This window comes from Palaemon carinicauda, chromosome 18 (genome assembly GCF_036898095.1).
Source record: "Palaemon carinicauda isolate YSFRI2023 chromosome 18, ASM3689809v2, whole genome shotgun sequence".
Classification (NCBI taxonomy): Eukaryota; Metazoa; Arthropoda; class Malacostraca; order Decapoda; family Palaemonidae; genus Palaemon; species Palaemon carinicauda.
The window spans coordinates 22,100,447-22,118,202 of record NC_090742.1 but is presented as its reverse complement, the minus strand read 5'-3'; the positions used below and the strand labels follow the sequence as shown (position 1 = coordinate 22,118,202).

The following is a 17,756-nucleotide window of genomic DNA, read 5'->3' as shown; positions in this document are numbered from 1 at the left end:
TCACATTACTTGATAATTATTTGAAAACAATGATGCTGTTGGGACAAAATACTACCAACCAATCATTACCAAGACACTTTTCTGAGCTAAAAGGGCATCCCTGTGAGTGAGAGTAAATGTGACTCGATAAAAAAAAACTGGAGTATAATTAATAGGTTATCACTGGTCAAAATTCATTAGTGTGATAAACCAAGTAACAATGCTATAAAGATCAGTGATCTAAATAACCCAAATAACTGATGAATCCTTCCTTCCTTCTTTCACCAAAGCTATGTGAAAACATTGAACTTTGTTCAGGAAATCATCGAATATTATAAACCAGTAAACTATTTGCAATAACTCACAACTGTACTAATAATTGACCATGTGTTAAATGGCTATGCTAGTCTAATCATAATTATAGTTTAACAGTAAGGCTTGGCCAAATTTTCTTTTGTTTCATAACCCTACAAGGCTTAGCTAAATTTCCTTTTATTTCATAGACTCACTGTATATACTTATTAAGCTTGTGTTAAACAGGCGCCAATAATTTAAAACCCAAACTTTTGACAGTCTAACTCAAGTTATGAAAAAGGAAAGTTATAGGCTATGCCAGCTAGAATATAGTAATGCATCTAAATTTATTAATCAGTTTAAAAATGGGTGTCAAATTTTAACACTGGGAAGAGTAGACGAATAAGGCCCAACTATGTTTACGAGAGGATCAGAAAAATGAATGCAATTACTCAACTACAGGCACATTTAACCAAAATCTACATGCATATTACCATGTTAATGTAACAAAAAGAAGAGAACCCCGATTACTGTTACAGTGCTTAACCATTTTGGTGTTCTTATTACACTTGAAAACTTCAGGTGTTGTAGTCTTCTCAGTGACAAACTCGAAGATGGCGGTTAGACGCTAAGTGATGCTGTTGTAACATTGTCTCCAACTGGAATTATGGTTCCTCTCCATGAGGTGATGACGTAATGATGTCGCCCATAGCAGACGAATTTCAGCTTGACAGGTGTCGTGTCGAGTTCTAGCGAGTGTGGACTTGAAGGTCTTACATATTACACTGAGTCCGTGCTTTGCACATTGATACACTATATCTAGGGCAGGGGAATAATATTTCTTTGGTATTCATGTCGAATGGATTTTGTGTTCTAACATTTCACAAGGTGAAGACCACATAGCACCTTAACCCCAAAAATTACTCTGTGCAGTTATAAATTGTCTGAACTTAACCAATCACTGAAGTTATTCATCCTTGTATGAATTATTCAATAACTAGTGATGTGGGTGTCACATATTTAATTGCTGTTAATAGTAACTTCATTGAAGAAATTTATTTTAATTTTGAAGGTACAGGCACACCAACAGAATCCTTACATGAAGAAGAAGCTCCTCCTCCCTTGCCAGTGAAGATGAGAGAACGGGAATCAGATATTGATGGAAATATTTTACGTTACAGTGGGTTGTCCCTTAAAGGTGGAAAAGTGAGTACAATTTCCTTTTATTTATTTGTCTTAGTTTTCTTTTTTTTTAATCATAATTTTTTTCCCTGTAAGAATTAGGTGCTGTCAATTTTTCTCTCTAAGTCCAAGTTCACTTGTTGAGTTGAGGAAATCTTGCAATTCTTCATGGTCTCAAACTTAAATGGTTAATTGGGAATCATAAATTCTGTGTCAGAAGAGACAAATTGAAGGTCCATGTAAATAAATAAATAAAAAGAGAGAGAGAGAGAGAGAGAGAGAGAGAGAGAGAGAGAGAGAGAGAGAGAGAGAGATATATCAACTACAGTGGAACCTCTACACACGAACGTATCTACATCCGAATTTTCCAACATCCGAAGTAAAATTCGAGCAAATTTTTGACTCTACACCCGAATTTTATTTCGACACACGAAGTAAACATTACGCCATTGAGCGTCGAGTGCTCAGTTCTCTATTCTTGTGTGTATCGTGTGGTTGTCCTCTGTTTGGTCTGTTATTAACAGTGCTTATTTTCTTCCTTTTCTCACATTTCCTTTTTGATTTTACCTATAATCATGGTGCCTAAGAAGCTAAGTTTCAGTACAGAAAGAAGGCAATTCTTTCATTAGAATTGAAGCAAGAAATTATAGAAAAACATGAGAGCAGTGTGCATGTGAATGATACTGTATGGCTAAACAATATGGCCGGAATAGGCCTATGATCTCGAGGATCATCAAGCTGAAGGCAGCCATTAAAGCAAATAACCATCGAAGGTGATCACCATTATTACAAGACATCTTAGCAATACCCTGGAAGAGATAGAACGCCTTTTGTTGATAGGGATAAAGAACAAAGAGATTGTTGGCAACGATAATTTGTGAGAAGGGCCAGCGTGATGAACAGAAAGAAAGAAAAAAGTGAAGCAAAGAAAACCATGATAGCATTAACAAGCTCTTTTAAATAAGACTTCTCTCTTTTTCTGTTTCTCTCTAAACATAGCATTAACATGTTCTTTAAATAAAATTCTCTCTCTCTCTCTCTCTCTCTCTCTCTCTCTTGTTCTTCTTCGCTGTTATAGTGTTAGATACGTCTATTATTTTTTTTCCGAGAGAGAGAGAGAGAGAGAGAGAGAGAGAGAGAGAGAGATTAAACAAAAATGTGTTTAGAGTACAAATGATTTTTAACAGCGTCAACGAGTTGAAAAACAATTAAATGTAACTAAGAAAGTAATAACAGCTAATCTGAATTCCTTTATTAACTAAAACAAATATTGATACAAACACACTCGTGTACTTATGCACAAACACACACACACAGGTGCAAAAATTACTACACAGTAAGAGAGACGGTCGGGGAGGAGGTAGAGATGGTGACTGCGATAACATACCGTAACTCGTCACTGAAAGTGATGAAAATAAAAAATCAAAAGAAAAAAAATGTAAAAAATATGAAATATAAAAATAAAAAAATAAAAAATAAGCTAAGTTAGATTAAAATTTCCGTAGTGCAAGTTACGGTATGTTATCGCAGTCACCATCTCTACCTCCTCGCCGATCGTGTCTCCTCGTGTGTGTGTGTGTGTGTGTGTGTATTTGTGTTTGCGCATACCCACACAAGTGTGTTTGTATCAATATTTGTTTTAGTTAATAAAGGAATTCAGATTCGCTGATATTGTTTTTTTAGTTACATTTAGCTGTCTTTCAACTCGTTAACGCTGTTAAAAATGATATGTACACAACACATTTTTGTTTAATCTCTCATTTTTGTTTAATCTCTCTCTCTCTCTCTCTCTCTCTCTCTCTCTCTCTCTCTCTCTCTCTCTCTCTCTCTCTCTCTCTCAGAAAAAAATAATAGACGTCTCTAACACTAACAGTGAAGAAGAATAAGAGAGAGAGAGAGAGAGAGAGAGAGAGAGAGAGAGAGAGTATTTATTTAAAGAACATGTTAACACCATGTCTACCTTCTCGCCGATCGTCCGTCTCTTCCTGGCGTAGCAAATCCTACACCTGCGTTGGCCTGTCTCTAAGGTAAAGTGGCAATAAAACACATTTTTTATTTATTATTTCTTTATAATTATCTTTTTTACATGCTTCTTTCATATTATGCAGTTATGTTATTGTTATGTGTAATTATGTGTAGCCATTTATTAAGTATTTAGTATGGGTTTTTAGGCTGAGGAACGAATTAAATGAATTACCATGTATTCTTATGGGAAAATTCGTTTCTACATCCGAACATTTTCTACATCCGAAGTTGGTTGTGGAACGAATTAAATTCGTATGTAGAGGTACCACTGTACTGTATTGCAATATTTGGGGCGTTCATACAAATATTTAAGACATTACAGTTGCGTACAGACAGTATATTTTTTTGTGCCCAGAAACATTGGTTTCTAATATGAGGCACTCATCTGAATTCCTTATACAGTAATTGGTTTTAAGAAGACAATTTTCAAATGGGATGCCATTCCTAGGGCCAGGGGAATGGCGGTGTATATTAGGATCAAGTACCCTGCTTCTCATAAATCCTGCTCTGAATGTGGACGTCATGAGATTCGGGTAATAAAAGTTTGTGGCAGGCATAACAACTTCTATTTGTGTTTGGTCTACTGGAATCGAGACATGGATGATTCTATCTTCGATTGTCTTCTTACCATTATGGCAAAGATTAAAGAAGATAATAGAAAAGCCTCTTTTGTCTTTGTTGGCAATTTCAATGCTCACCATTGGGAGTGGTTAAATTTCGTTTCTTCTGCCGATTGCCATGGCTTAAGAGCTTAAGACTTTGCCTCTGAATATTGCTGTGAGCAAATCATAAATGAAGCTACTCACAGGTCTGGTAATTGCTTGGACCTCGTGTACACCAACTCCCCTGGCATTATAACAAGTAAGGTTGGTTCTCCAGTTGAGACATCTGACCATGCTTTGATTTCATTAGCAGTGAAGACTGAGCAGCCTGTCCCTAATGTATCATACTCATGTAAGATTTATATGAAATCTCAAGCAGACTGGAATGGTATATTGAGTGATCTTTTGGGCCTGAATTGGTCACAATTGTATAGTAGTGTTGATCCTGTTGTCCCTTTGAATGAGAATCTAGTCAACCTAATTGATAGGTGTATCCCTTTTCGTGTTCTAAGGCACCAAGTGAAGGACAAACCATGGTTCAATGATGCTTGTAGACGTGCTTATTTTGAGAAGCAGGAGGCCTGTCATCTTTGGAAGGGTAACAGATCAGATTTGACTTGGAATAATTATACTCCGCTTAGAGCTTTCGCTCAGAGAGTTATGCTTCAACTTAAAAGGAATACAATTTAACCATAAAAGAAACCTTATCTGGTACAACCCAGGAACATGAGTGGTGGATTATCCTCAAATCTGCACGTTTTTGTGTAGGTGCCACAGTTCCTCCTTTACTTAAACCAGATGGCTCTGTCACTCACTGTCCAAAAGGAAAGGGCAACCATTTTGGCTGGTTTGTTTGACAATAAGTAGAGTAATGAGAAAATTGATCTTCTTCACTCCTGTTTTCTTGAAGGCTAAAAGTAACTAGTTTAGCTTTTCGATCTTGTGAAATTGAAGCGTTTGCACCTTGATGCTTATGGAGGTGTAGACCCAAATGATATTTATTTATTTATTTTTATTATTATTATTATTATTATTATTATTATTAAGGCTGCAGATTTCTTAGCTCCAAAGTTATGTTATTTTTATAAAGACTGCAGATTTCTTAGCTCCAAAGTTATCTATTATTTTGCAAAGTTAGCAAGAAAAGCTTTTAGCACTTTATGGAGAATTAGTAATGTTACTCAACTATGTCAATGTGTTTGTGGTAGCTCAAGCCCAACTGATTACCTCCCAATTTCCATAATCTTTTGGCAAAACGTCTTAATAAGTTTGCTGAAGGTAATCATCTGTTCCTTAGTTTGCCATTTGGATTTTGTAAAGGCCTTGGAGCATGTGATGGCCTTCTTATAATCTCCATTGCTGTACAAAAATTCCTTTATTGTGGTCAGGGGTCAGGAAGTTTGTATGATTTGCCTTGATTTTAGTGCGTGCTGCCTTTAACTGTATTAATCATGAGACCCTACTTTTCAAACTCAAACAGTTGGGAGTGGGTGTGTCGTTTCTTAGCATTATTATTGAATTTTCAATTCGTAGATCGCAAAAGAGTTGTTGATGGGCATCATAGTAAGTCAAGGAATGTGATATGTGAAGTTCCTCAGGTTAGTGTTCTTGGCCCATTACTTTTCATACTACTGTATATACATATGACACGTGGTTTGGCCTAGAAAACAAGATTTGTTGCATATGCAGATGATGGCTACACTCTTTGCATCAATTTCATCTACTGAATGTAGACCCGAGTTTGCTAAATCCTTAATAGAGATCTACCTAAAGTTAGTGTATGGTACAATTTATGGGCCATGAAGTAATATTCTAATAAAACTCAAAGTATGATTGTAAGTAGGTCAAGGACAGTGGCTCCTCAACATCCAGATCTCAGCATTAATAATGTTTCTTTAACTCTGTATGGCTCTTTTAAAATTGTAGGTGTGATTCTCAACAACGCATTTACTTTTGAGAAACATATTAGGTCTGTGTCTTCAATTGCAAAAAAAATTGGCCTATTGAGTACCGGTAAGTCTTTTTAAAAATTTTGGTTATCAATCTATTCATAAGTGATTTAATTCTTTCATTCTACCTTGTTTCGAGAATTGTTCTCCTGTCTGGTCTTCAGATGCTGATTCTCAGTCTAATTTGTTGGATAGGAACTTACGGTCTATTAAATTTCTTATTCCTGATCCAGATATTAATCTTTGGCACCATCGTTCAGTTACTTTGTTATGCATGTTGCATAAAATTTTTCATAATTCTGATCATCCTTTACATTTAGATCTTTACAGTTCCATCCAGTTCGTAATACTAGGCATGCAGTTAATGCCAATAGTCAAGCCTTCTCCACCATGAGGCTCAATACTACACAGTATTCTAGACGTTTTATTCTGGTTGTGACCAAGTTGTGGATGATCTTCCTAATCTGGTAGTTGAATCGGAAGAACTTCAAAAGTCCAAACTTGCAGCAAATGTTTTTATGTTGAACAGACTGACTCAAGTTTATTTTTTATAGTTTATATGAAATATCTGCTTTGATGTTACTGTTTTTTAGATATTTTATTTTAATTGTTTATTATTTCTCATATCGTTTATTTCTTTATTTCCTTTCTTCGTTGAGCTATTTTATCCTGCTGGAGCCCTTTGGCTTATAGCATCTTGCTTTTCCAATTTAGGTTGTAGCTTTGCTAGTAATAATAATAACTTGCTTCATAGATAGTTATTGTTAATGCGGTAAGATTTCCGCTCCATTAGTAATCATTTTGTCGTATTCATGTGGTTCATCATTGATCACATTCTCGCTCTTCCATATTCTTTTTTTTTTGGTCCATATAAATATACTTTCCTTCTGATTCTGTTTTTGATATCAATTTAAACCTGAATAGTTTTACTTTATTGAATTAATTGTACCTTGTCTTCTAACCAGTCCCAGTCTTAGATCCATGACTCCTTGCTAGTATTTGTTAAGTGTTGGCTGGGTAGACTAACCAAAATAATCAATGATGATCATAACAATAATAATAATGATGATGATGAATGTATCCCACCCTCTGTTAGATCATAATAATGTAGTCTTAATAAATTCATACTCATCATTCTTCACACTTATGAGAGGAATTCTTAAAAAATATTCATCTGTCTTTACAAAACATGGTTTACTGTACTGTACTTCTTTTTTCTTCAAATAGGACCCCCAAACTCCTAAACTTTATTGTTAGGTGTAGTGGTTCAGAGTTAGGCAACAGTATTCATGGTAGACTTGTAACAGCTAGGTTTTCTTTCGCATCTGAGCAATTACAGCCCTTTTTAAGCGATTTTTGTTGGGGTGATTGTGTTAGGCCAGAAGACGTCCTTCTCAGTCAAAAGGATCAAGATGGGCGTGGAATTATTTTTGGGATGTGTTGCTGGAAGGGGATTCCATCCTACCTTAATATTGTAATTCCATTTTCTTTTAGAGACTTGTCCTATGTGATTTGAAGGTTTGTGGAACTGAAACGGTTTAAGGAATTTTTTCTCCCAAAAAATCTGGTTGACTAAGTAAGCACAAAGCAGTCGGATGGTGGTTTAACCCTGATTCCACAGACTTAAGGATAGTATAATTCAACACTTGGCAGAGCTGCCTTTTCAAGCCATAGGGTAGCAATTGTTTCCTCCCTGATATCCTTGATTTTTCACACAAACTACATTCTAGTTGGGTTAAGGAGGTCATTTGTACTCAGGCATAGCATCTATTTCCCGAGTACGTAGGTCTCCGTTTGCAGCATAGAAAGGAACCATATTTCCAGTTGGAAACAAAAAGAGAACCCCTTAAGGATGGATGACTAGGGGCTTAGAAGAGTTACTAAATTTGGGACCAATGCTTTATGCATGGAGGATTATTTTTTTCTACCTACTAACTCAGAGGTAACTAGGGAAAAGGAGTTTTCACAGTCATGATGTTTTAAGGCCTCTTTCCTAACCCTACAATCTGTCAGAGCGTTTCAATTATCTATTGGGTAGTTAGGGAAGGATTTAGGGATAAATATTTTAGCCTCTCAATTTCCTATAATGAGGAGTTATGTAGTAGTGTGGTTGCCTTTTTAATTTAGGATGGGGAAGGTTGATTTAGGTGTCTGTTATGTCTTTTCTGGATGCTGGAGCTTCAAGTGGATCACAGAGTGCCTGGTCACCTATGGCAAAGTTACTGCATAAGCCTATTTATGAGGCTGTTCAGAACATTGCCAGGATGAAGTTTGAGGCACGATGCCAGGTATTGGCATCTTAGGATCTGGTAAAGCAACAACCATTTGCTCAAACAGAACCCCCTGAGTAATGTAGAATAGTTTCAGAGGAGGTAAGAAGTAGACTAAAGGTGGTCTGGGGTCTGGCTCGTTTCACGAAGGCAAGACTTCAAAGGTTACCTTGATTATTTTAAAGAACAATGGACCCTCTTTCAAGAAGGATATTGGCAAATCTCTAATAGTCTGGGCTGGTCATGAAAATCTAAACCCCTTCCACAATTAATCATTTTTCTAGCCAAAACCCTGGCACCCAACGTCTTTGATAGCAAAATGCTAGAGAAGAGTCATAAAAATTTTGCTGTCATTTAGCAGCTGGCATATCATTCTGAGCACCAACCACAACGCCGCTAAGCCGAACGAAGCTTGTCACTCTTGTTTCCTTTGTAAGGGCGTTCTATTGTTTAGTATTGTGAAAATAGTGACAATTTCCCGAGTACGCATATCTCAGTTTGCAGCATTTCACACGTATTGGGACTGATGGTGGACATTGAAGCTCAGTCTGAGTTGGAACTAACACATTAAGAAAGGGAGATTTTCAAGAACTATAGAATGCAGCAATCCTTTCAATTATGTCATTCCTTCAGGAGAGGGATCTGTTCCTCACCCCAGACCACCTGTTTTGCTTTCACAATAGGGTTATGGATGCCTTGTCCAGGCAGATGGCTCTAGATACAGAGCGGATCTAAGATCATAATTCTTCCCTTGTGATTGGTAAACTTGCCCTGGATCTCCATGGGGACCTGTTCATTACGTCCAGAATAAAAAAAATTCTGCTTAGTGTAGCTCCAAATGTGGATCCTCAGTCACTTGAAAGATATACCTTGAACCTAGATTGAAACAGATGGTCTTCCTCTGAGTTTGGTTATGAAGATTTTGAAGATTCTTTAGGACTTCAAGGGACAAATGTGCTTGTGGCTTCCATGTGATTGAACAGTCTATGGTTTCCACATCTTTCAATAGTAAAGTTGCTGTATCAGAGTTGCAATATCCTCCCTCCCTCCTTTCTAACCAAGAACTTTCATGCTGGAATTTCCTCCCAAATATATATAGAGACGTACTGCAAGCAACATTATGTATTTGATGAGCTATAAGAAGTCTTCTTCCACCAGACAATATCAGGCAAGAATGGCCTTCTTTAGGGATATGACCCTACATCAGATAACCTCGGACATCTTGGCTTCTTTTCTGGTCCACCTCTTTGAAGATAGTAAACGTAAGCCACCAACAGTTTTGTCAATACTAATCCGCCTTGAGAGATCCTTCAAATAGGCTTTTAATGTGGATTAGATTGGGCATGTTTCACAAAAGTACTGTTCTTTGCTTTGCATCAACTGTTGCTACGATTCCTTCAGTGTACTGATCACTTGATAGTGCTTGATATTTGGCCAAGTCAGGTAATTCCCTTAATACCCAAAATTACTGTAGCTTGTGGTAGACCTAGCAACGTCCCTGCCTGGCGATCTACCGGAATGTGAGTTAAGGAAGGGGGGTTCAGGGGAGCTTATAGGCCCTCTCTGGTCCCTGATATGTATATATGGTCAGTCTCTAGGGCATTGTCACGGTCCCTTACCTCTGCCATTCATGAGCGCCGTATAAAAAGACCAAATTTAATAGCCTTAGCCTTGTAGACAAGAGTCGGTAAACTTTCTGCATCCTGCAGAGAATTGTAGTTCCTCACCCTCACTCCTGGCTGCCTATTATACTGCTTATAGGTAATTTGACCCTTGCAGTGCACAAGTCTACCTTGTTTTATGCTCTGGTATTAGTCTTTAGTACTACCTTAGTACCCACACAGCTGCTGAACCTCAAGGAGTAGTTTTGATTTAGGTAAAACCTATGGTTAAGGAAGTGCTGTGTGGCTCCCAAGACCCTCTCACTTCCCCAGGATTTTGAAGGGAAGCAAGACATTTCTTAAATTGAAAAATGGTTGTCGGGGTTCAGTGTTAATAATGGTTCTCAGCTGGTCACATGTCATCAGTTAGCAGATGAATTCAGGATTGAAGGTGCTGTGAGGGGTTCATTAGAGCCTAAAAACGTAGGTTTCCATTATACATCACCGAGTCCGAGCCTTGCTCATTGATACACTGGACCTGGACAGGTAAGACTATATCTCTGATACATTTTATTGGATTCCATGTTCTACCATTTACAGAAAGATCCTTGGAAACCACACAGAACCTCCCCAAAAATAGGTTTTCCTTTGTCAAAACCTGTTTTATATGTCAAGTAATAGAATCAGATTGTTTAAAGAAATTTTGTGAGAATCATCTGTATTTTAAACTTATCCAAGATATCATGAGTTAGTTAAGATCCAATCCAAAGTCCCCATGAGTGGTGTGGTTAACATATAAGAAAATACAGTTTGAACATACAGGTAAATCATTTCACTTGATAGAATTGGCAAGATGAGTACAGTAACAATGCTATTTAACCTGTACTTTAGCTGGATTATCTTTTTTTGTTTGTCCACAGATGTTGCCTCCAGTTCCCACTGACATATCCCCAGAACCTCCAGAAAAACCTCCGCGTCCAGATAGAAATCACAACCATGAGGATTCCTTCTTGCCGTGAGATCTGTACTTTATTGTATTTATGTTACTTGTTGAAGTTGAGAAAAATTTTGTTTTTGTGGAGGAATGCAACTTTCTACTCCTGCATTACCATGCTATGCATGTTGTTATTTAAGAGGTCTAGATCTTCAATGTTGTTGAAAATCTAGGGTTTCAAGGGGAAGTGTTTATAAGGCAACTGCATTAAAGACGTAGAGGCTCTATTTAGAATCAATTTGTTGGCTCAAATTTTAATTGGTTTGTTGTATATTATGTTAGCCTTATCTCAATTTGTTTCCTTTAAGTAGTGATTTCAAGCATTAAGGAAGATTAAATGTTTGTGAAATGAAACTGATAGCTTTAGAATGACTACTTAATGATTGTTGTAGTTATTTATAGTAATCCGCTCAGATGGGTCCACCTTGTCTTGTCAGATTTATAGAAGTGACAAGTTGGTTATAAGACCTCTATTGAATTCGTACCAGTCATTATAAATGTTTTTGGTAATGTTCCTAAGGCTTTTATTATTGACTGGTATGGATCAGTTGCACAAATGTTTGTATTTTTATACTGTGCCAAATGTAACCAATTGTATGGGATGCTTAATTTCTGGGCCATACCTCATGTTAAAGATAATTCATGGTGCAATATTCAGAATGTTATACTGAAATGTATTTTTTTGTACAAAGGCTTTGCACAGTTGTTTGTCTCATAAGTCTGTACTTTATAATGATCAGGCTAAGGTTAGATGGGAAGAGTAGATAATGAAGCATTTTCTGAAGGATACAATTTTTTATCATTTATCTTTTTTTCCTCGTCTTCTGTAAGACTCACTTTCTAGTGACTCATTTATATGCTTTGGCATATAATCACATAATGCAGTACACTCACAAAATTTTATGCAGACTTCTGTTATTTACAGATTCACATGATGTACATATACAGATATTCTAATTCAGACTAATGTATATTTGGGTGCTTAGCCCTGGGTCAGTTCAAATCTAAAATTTTCTATTTATGCATTTGTGTTCAATTTTAGTTATTAAAATTCTTATGAATTTATGCTATGTATGTACAGTATTATATTGGAAACTTGATTTGTTTAGCATTTTTCTTGAACTTTCTTCAAGTTCTTTTATCATGGTCCAAAGGCTTCAGAAATTTTTATGATACTATAGTACTATGTATATGATGTTATATTTTTGAACCATAGAATTAATGTATTATTAGTATTTTATTTGTTCCATAATTTATGCTAAGAATGAATTTGTCTTACAATCATGGGTGATGGGCAGTTCTCTACATTATAAAATTCAACCATATACTGTTGGTTAATAGCAAAACGCTGGAATTACGTTGCAAGTTTCAATTAAGGTATGATAATTGAAATCATATCTTTTTTTTTTTTTAATAGCATGATGTTATTTTATTTTTACAGACTAAAGCATAAAGGTTGCTAAGTTAAATTTTAGCCAATCAAGTTTGAGGTCCAATAATTAATCTACAAAATATATTCAACTTCAAAAAATTCTCAAAACTCCACATTACAAAACATGTCAATACAACACATGTATTTGTAATCTTTCCTATTTTTAATGACTGTATATACCATGATGTTTCAACAATGAATGTATAAGGTTGTCATCTAAAGGTTTTCCTGAAATATTCAAGGGATATTGACAAGCTGTATATTTAACTGAGGTCACAAACTTGATATTTTGAACTAAATATGTTGCTAAAATTTTATTTTAATTTCTCTTGTATACATCTTGTGATAAACTACTGTCACAATAATATACAAACATACTGTAGAGCACTTAAGTTAAATTTCATAAATTAGTGTTGGATGTTATTGTGCATTAGACTTTAGACCCTTACACATACAATATTTTTAATAATATACATTTAAGAATTGCATGTACTGGAATAGAGACTTATTCTGTCCAGTAATTTTGCTTGCCTAAATGATAATTGTGATCACATACTTTTCTGCAGAACTGCCCATTATACATTTTTGTATTTACGAGTTACTCGCTACAGATTTCAGTGGTAGGTACTTGATTTGCTTGTCTGTCATGATATGGTGTGTACTCTTTCAGTTGTATTCTGTTAATAGCATGTACTTTTCCCTTATGCAGTATTGTTTTTATTAAAGATGTAATCCTTATCCTCAATTTGGGACCAATAAGCATACTCTTATTAATGTATAGATATCATATGTTTATATGTGAAATGGTGTTCTCTTTTAAGAATTATGTATTGATGTTATGGTAACATTCATTATCATCTTGAATCTTTTGTGTGAATATTTAGATGTAAACCATATTTTTTCTTCTCTCATTACAGTATTCAGTTCCTGATACACTTATGATAAAATTGAAATGGTGCCATTAATCTTTCTTATAACACATAATGTAATGTATCCTAATATGTACTTGTAATATCAATTTGAACCTACCTGTTATTCCTGGACCCAACTGCAGAATACTTATATGTAGCATTATACCTTGGATAAATTTAGTGAAAATGAAACACAGTAACATAACGATGCCAAGTTGTTTGTCATAGCAATGAAAGGTGCATGTTGTTTAAGCCCTTAAAAAGGTGAATGTTGGAACCATTTTGTAAACTTTTATTTTGTTAACTTTTCTAAATGTTTGTAATAATAGTCATTAGAGGACTGTCGATTATCAAGCATTAGTATCATTAGGACATGAATGCAGAGCGTATGGCATGTGGAGTTAAGTGTCAGAAATGTAAGAGAAGTACAAAAGCTGCACAAAGTCATAGTGCCATAGATTAATTTCTTAAGGGAAGAAGGTTGGTATTTTTGTATGGTGCTCTGGTGACCAAAGTAAGATAACTGAAGTTAGGTTTGTGGTTTTAGAGTAGAATATGGTTGGCATTCCACTGGTGGTAATATCTAACCATGGGTGGATAATTAAACAATTCAAAATATTAACTTATTAAATTCAGGTCACAAATTTTGGACATTTGTCTGTTAAATGTTAAAGAATAGTTTGAATATGGTTATCAAAAGGTTTTGTTGATTAAAACCATGCTGAGGACAAGTGGTATATTTATGATTTAATTCAGTTGTGCATTATTTTGATACTGGAAGTGACAAGACTGGTCTTTTTTTTTCCTATTTTTTTAAACAAGAAAGTGAGAGGTGAAAGTTTTATTATATGATTTTAGACATGACAGGATTTTACCCAGCCGTTCAGTATACAACTTTAACATTAGTGAATTTGTATTCTTGTGCTTCTAAATGCAAAATGTTTTAATAAGTGTTTAAACTTTGGTAGGTAAATTGCAAACCCCAAAAAGGTTGTAGGCCACCTTATCTGTTTATGTTTCCAAAGTCCTGTTGTTGTTCAAATAAGTAGAATACTTTGTGGAACCACATGAAAAAAACCCTCATTTAATAATGTTAGGCTGTAGTGTTTGCATAAATTTTAAATGTTTACTTGTTTTGTCGTCAAGATCCGGACCTGTGTAATATAGTGGTGTCTTGGTTTTTATTACTAGTAGGATTTTATTTCTTTTTTACCAGCTACATGTTTAAAGTGCAAAAGCAAAATTATGCCACAGTACACTATCAGTCTACTTTTATTTTACAGTTAGTATTGATACAGTAATGTTATTAAAGGAAATAATAGTCCTTTTAATGAAGAAAAAAATTAGTAGTGTATGTGTATTAAGCAGTCATTCACACCTATGGTAAAAGTTGTCATACTCTATTTTCAGTAAACTAGAGGTATTACAGTACTTTGTGCAGGTATATTCTTATTTTATTTTTCCATGTGTTTAACAAGATACATTTGTTCAAATTTAACATTCTATGGCCTTTTTACCTTATGAAGCCATAGTTCCAACATGTGTGAGCATTCCCTTTGAGAACTGTATGAACTCTTAGTGAAATAGTTTTTGTAATATTTCACTTTTTTCATATACAGTATGTGTTTTAGTGATGACAGCCCAAATTCTGTTATCATTCTAATAGTGAAAGTAAAATTATGTACAAAATTAAATAAAAGAGGAAAGAGCACAATACCTCACGAGGATACAATGAGAAGTATGCACACACTTATCTTTGTGAAGATACAATGCTGGAAAAGTAGACTCATAGTCCTTGTGCCACAACACCCAATACTGTAGGTGCTGAAGAAATGTGTCAGTATTTTTACTGTTAGACAATGTAGCTGTAATTATTGAGTGAATCCTCCTATTGCTTAAAAGGGTTATGTGAAATTTAATTTTTAAAATTTAATTTTTTATTTATCAGATAAGCTTTTTCATTGACAGAATGAACACATTGGTGAAGTATCCTTCATGTGTTCATTTTTTTACGGTTTGTATTTGATATTTTTAACTTTCCTGTATGAATTTTGGTATACTGTACATTTTCTCTTAAATAAAGATCACTACAAATACAAGAAAGTGCAATGAAACTGAAGAGTTGGCATTGAGGGCCATGATCTGGAAGGAAGAAAAAGCAAAACTGTCTTTTCTTAACATATAGGGGCACCAGTCAGAACCAATGAAGCCAAGATCAACACATGAATAAGTAGACAAAAATTTAGTCAAAACTTGATGATGCAATTGTATAGGGATTAAGATGAACATCCAGAATAAACACACTTTACAGAAGGAAAAATGAGATGACATTTTATGTTCTAACAACTCTGGTCATGCTCAATACTCTAGTCTCTTGTATGAATTGGGCTATTCAAGAGCAAGAATGTTCTACAGTCAGAGATCAAGACAGACATTTGCGAGAGGGAGAGGAACAATTGTCAACATCAAATTTTAACGATACACAGATTACGGATATAAATAGAGAAGGTAGGAAGTTCAAAAGAAAACTGCACAAGTTAGAGATTATTTACCTCGAAGCACAAAAGGACTCTTATAGATTAATATTCCTCAAAGATAGATTAGCAACAAATGGAATAAAGCAAGTCTTCAAATTTTATGAAAAAGACAAGGTTCAGATGGCCCTTCTCCTATAAAAATTAAATTTGAGGCTACAAACAAGCAGTTTGAATAGTTAGTGTATTATATCTGCACTTAATTAACTTTTAAATGTTCATAGATAAACAATTCAGCCAACAAGGATCGCACCTCAGTGATACAGATGTATGGTGCTTTAGCAAAAGGAAGTTTTAGTGATCACTTTGTCTTCAAATCTGATTGCATTGTCCTATTAGGGGAATATTTCCAAGATGAAGACCGCACAATTTTGATATGGAGTTTGTTACCTACCATTTCAATTAAAATAGCAGTACCTCTCAAATCAGCACAAGACCCTAAAAATTAAAATATTGCTAGCAACAACTTTGTTTTTGAGAATCCCTATAATTTCTACAGAGATTTTTACCATACCTGGGAAAAAGGGACCAGATCACGTATACAAGAAAAATGTTACCAGCCTCGTGGAGCTTAGTAGGTAAGATGAAGGGTTTTCCAAAACTAGAAAATAGTTACTCTCATTCTGCACCTACAGTATATTTTACCTATTCTAAAGTATTTACATTTAACAAACATGAGAATTATTTGTATCCTTGTATCCTGTATTTAGCAGCTGTCTTGTTAATTGTCAAGGGTCGGGTAATTTCAGGCACTAAACTTGTTTACACGAGATTTGAAGATGTTATGTTCCCAATAAATTTTCCAGCTAAGAGCGGTCACAATTTCATGAAATTGTACAATGTTGAACACTTTGCATTTGAAAGCTCAAACAATTGTTGTTTTACTAAAATTTGCTTTAAAATAGATTTACAGTGTGCTAAATGAAAGAAAAAATTAAGAGCTACATTATGATTTCAGATGATTTTAATTTTGTGTCTAGTCACAACAAAAAGCTTCTTTCAGTAAGCTTATACTGTATTCTGGTCATGTTAAGGTAGGCACTAAAATATTTAGTTATTAATTTTCATTAAATTTAAGGGACCAGATGGAGTAGCAGTGGTGAAAATTTTACCTCATTTGTTTTTCCATACAATGTTGAATTAAACAATCCCAGATTTTCTTTCATTAATGTCTGGTGGACCAGATTACTTGTAACATTTATAGTACACTATATTGTTGGTGAAGATGTTAAATTTAAGCCTTCTTTGTGATTTTTTGATGTTCAGGTTAATGTGAAATTTTTAGAAAACTCATTAGTTACCGTGATTATCTTGATTAAGAAAAAATATTCTCCTACTAAAGTACCAGTTAAGAAAATTTTATCTTTACTAGTTGGTCTGGTCTCTGTGGCAAATCTTGTCTTTCAAATTCTGGTACTGTACTTATGCCTGTGATGCATGGAAACAATCACAATGTAAGTTTATGAAGGCATTACATTGCCACCATGTGTTTATTATTGCTTCTGCTCTGTAACCATATTAATTAATATGCAATAAAATTGATTACTTTTATTGTGTTGCACTTCCTTACAAGATTATACTGGATTTATTTATAGAGTAGATCAGTTAGCATTAAAAATACGAACATTTCCTCTTGGAGGCACAGTGTAGAAAGAGCTCTTTATTTACATAAATTTCTTTTTCCTACCAAAATAACATCGTGAAGTTTTTTCCTCACTTCCCTCATACTTGGGTTATTTTTCCTTCCACGAGCAATAGATTATTATTAGATAAAATAATTATTGTTATTACAAGGCAAGCTGCAGTAATAATTATACAAGCAGAATGCTACAAGCTCTATGTCTATTGCAGAAAAAAAATTAGAAAATAAAACAAACAAGGGAACTACAAATATCCCATTTTTAAATTGCAAATTTCATAGCAATACAAACCAAACAGGATAAATTAAGTGCTTAGCTTATGATAGACTTTAAAAAGTTTCAA

The 17,756-nt window shown here is 34.7% G+C and overlaps 1 protein-coding gene across 7 annotated transcripts in view; it reads left to right on the top strand.

Annotated features, from left to right (window-relative positions):
* Positions 1-17,324, top strand: part of mbc (myoblast city) — a 169,064-nt gene extending 151,740 nt beyond the window's left edge. For all 7 annotated transcript variants that reach the window (XM_068392117.1, XM_068392118.1, XM_068392111.1 and 4 more), the window contains 2 exons: positions 1,346-1,479; positions 10,823-17,324. In XM_068392117.1, the coding sequence (XP_068248218.1) occupies positions 1,346-1,479; positions 10,823-10,921 (233 nt within the window). In that variant the 3' untranslated portion in view covers positions 10,922-17,324. The remainder of the gene's footprint in view (positions 1-1,345; positions 1,480-10,822) is intronic.
* Positions 17,325-17,756: the final 432 nt, after the last annotated feature.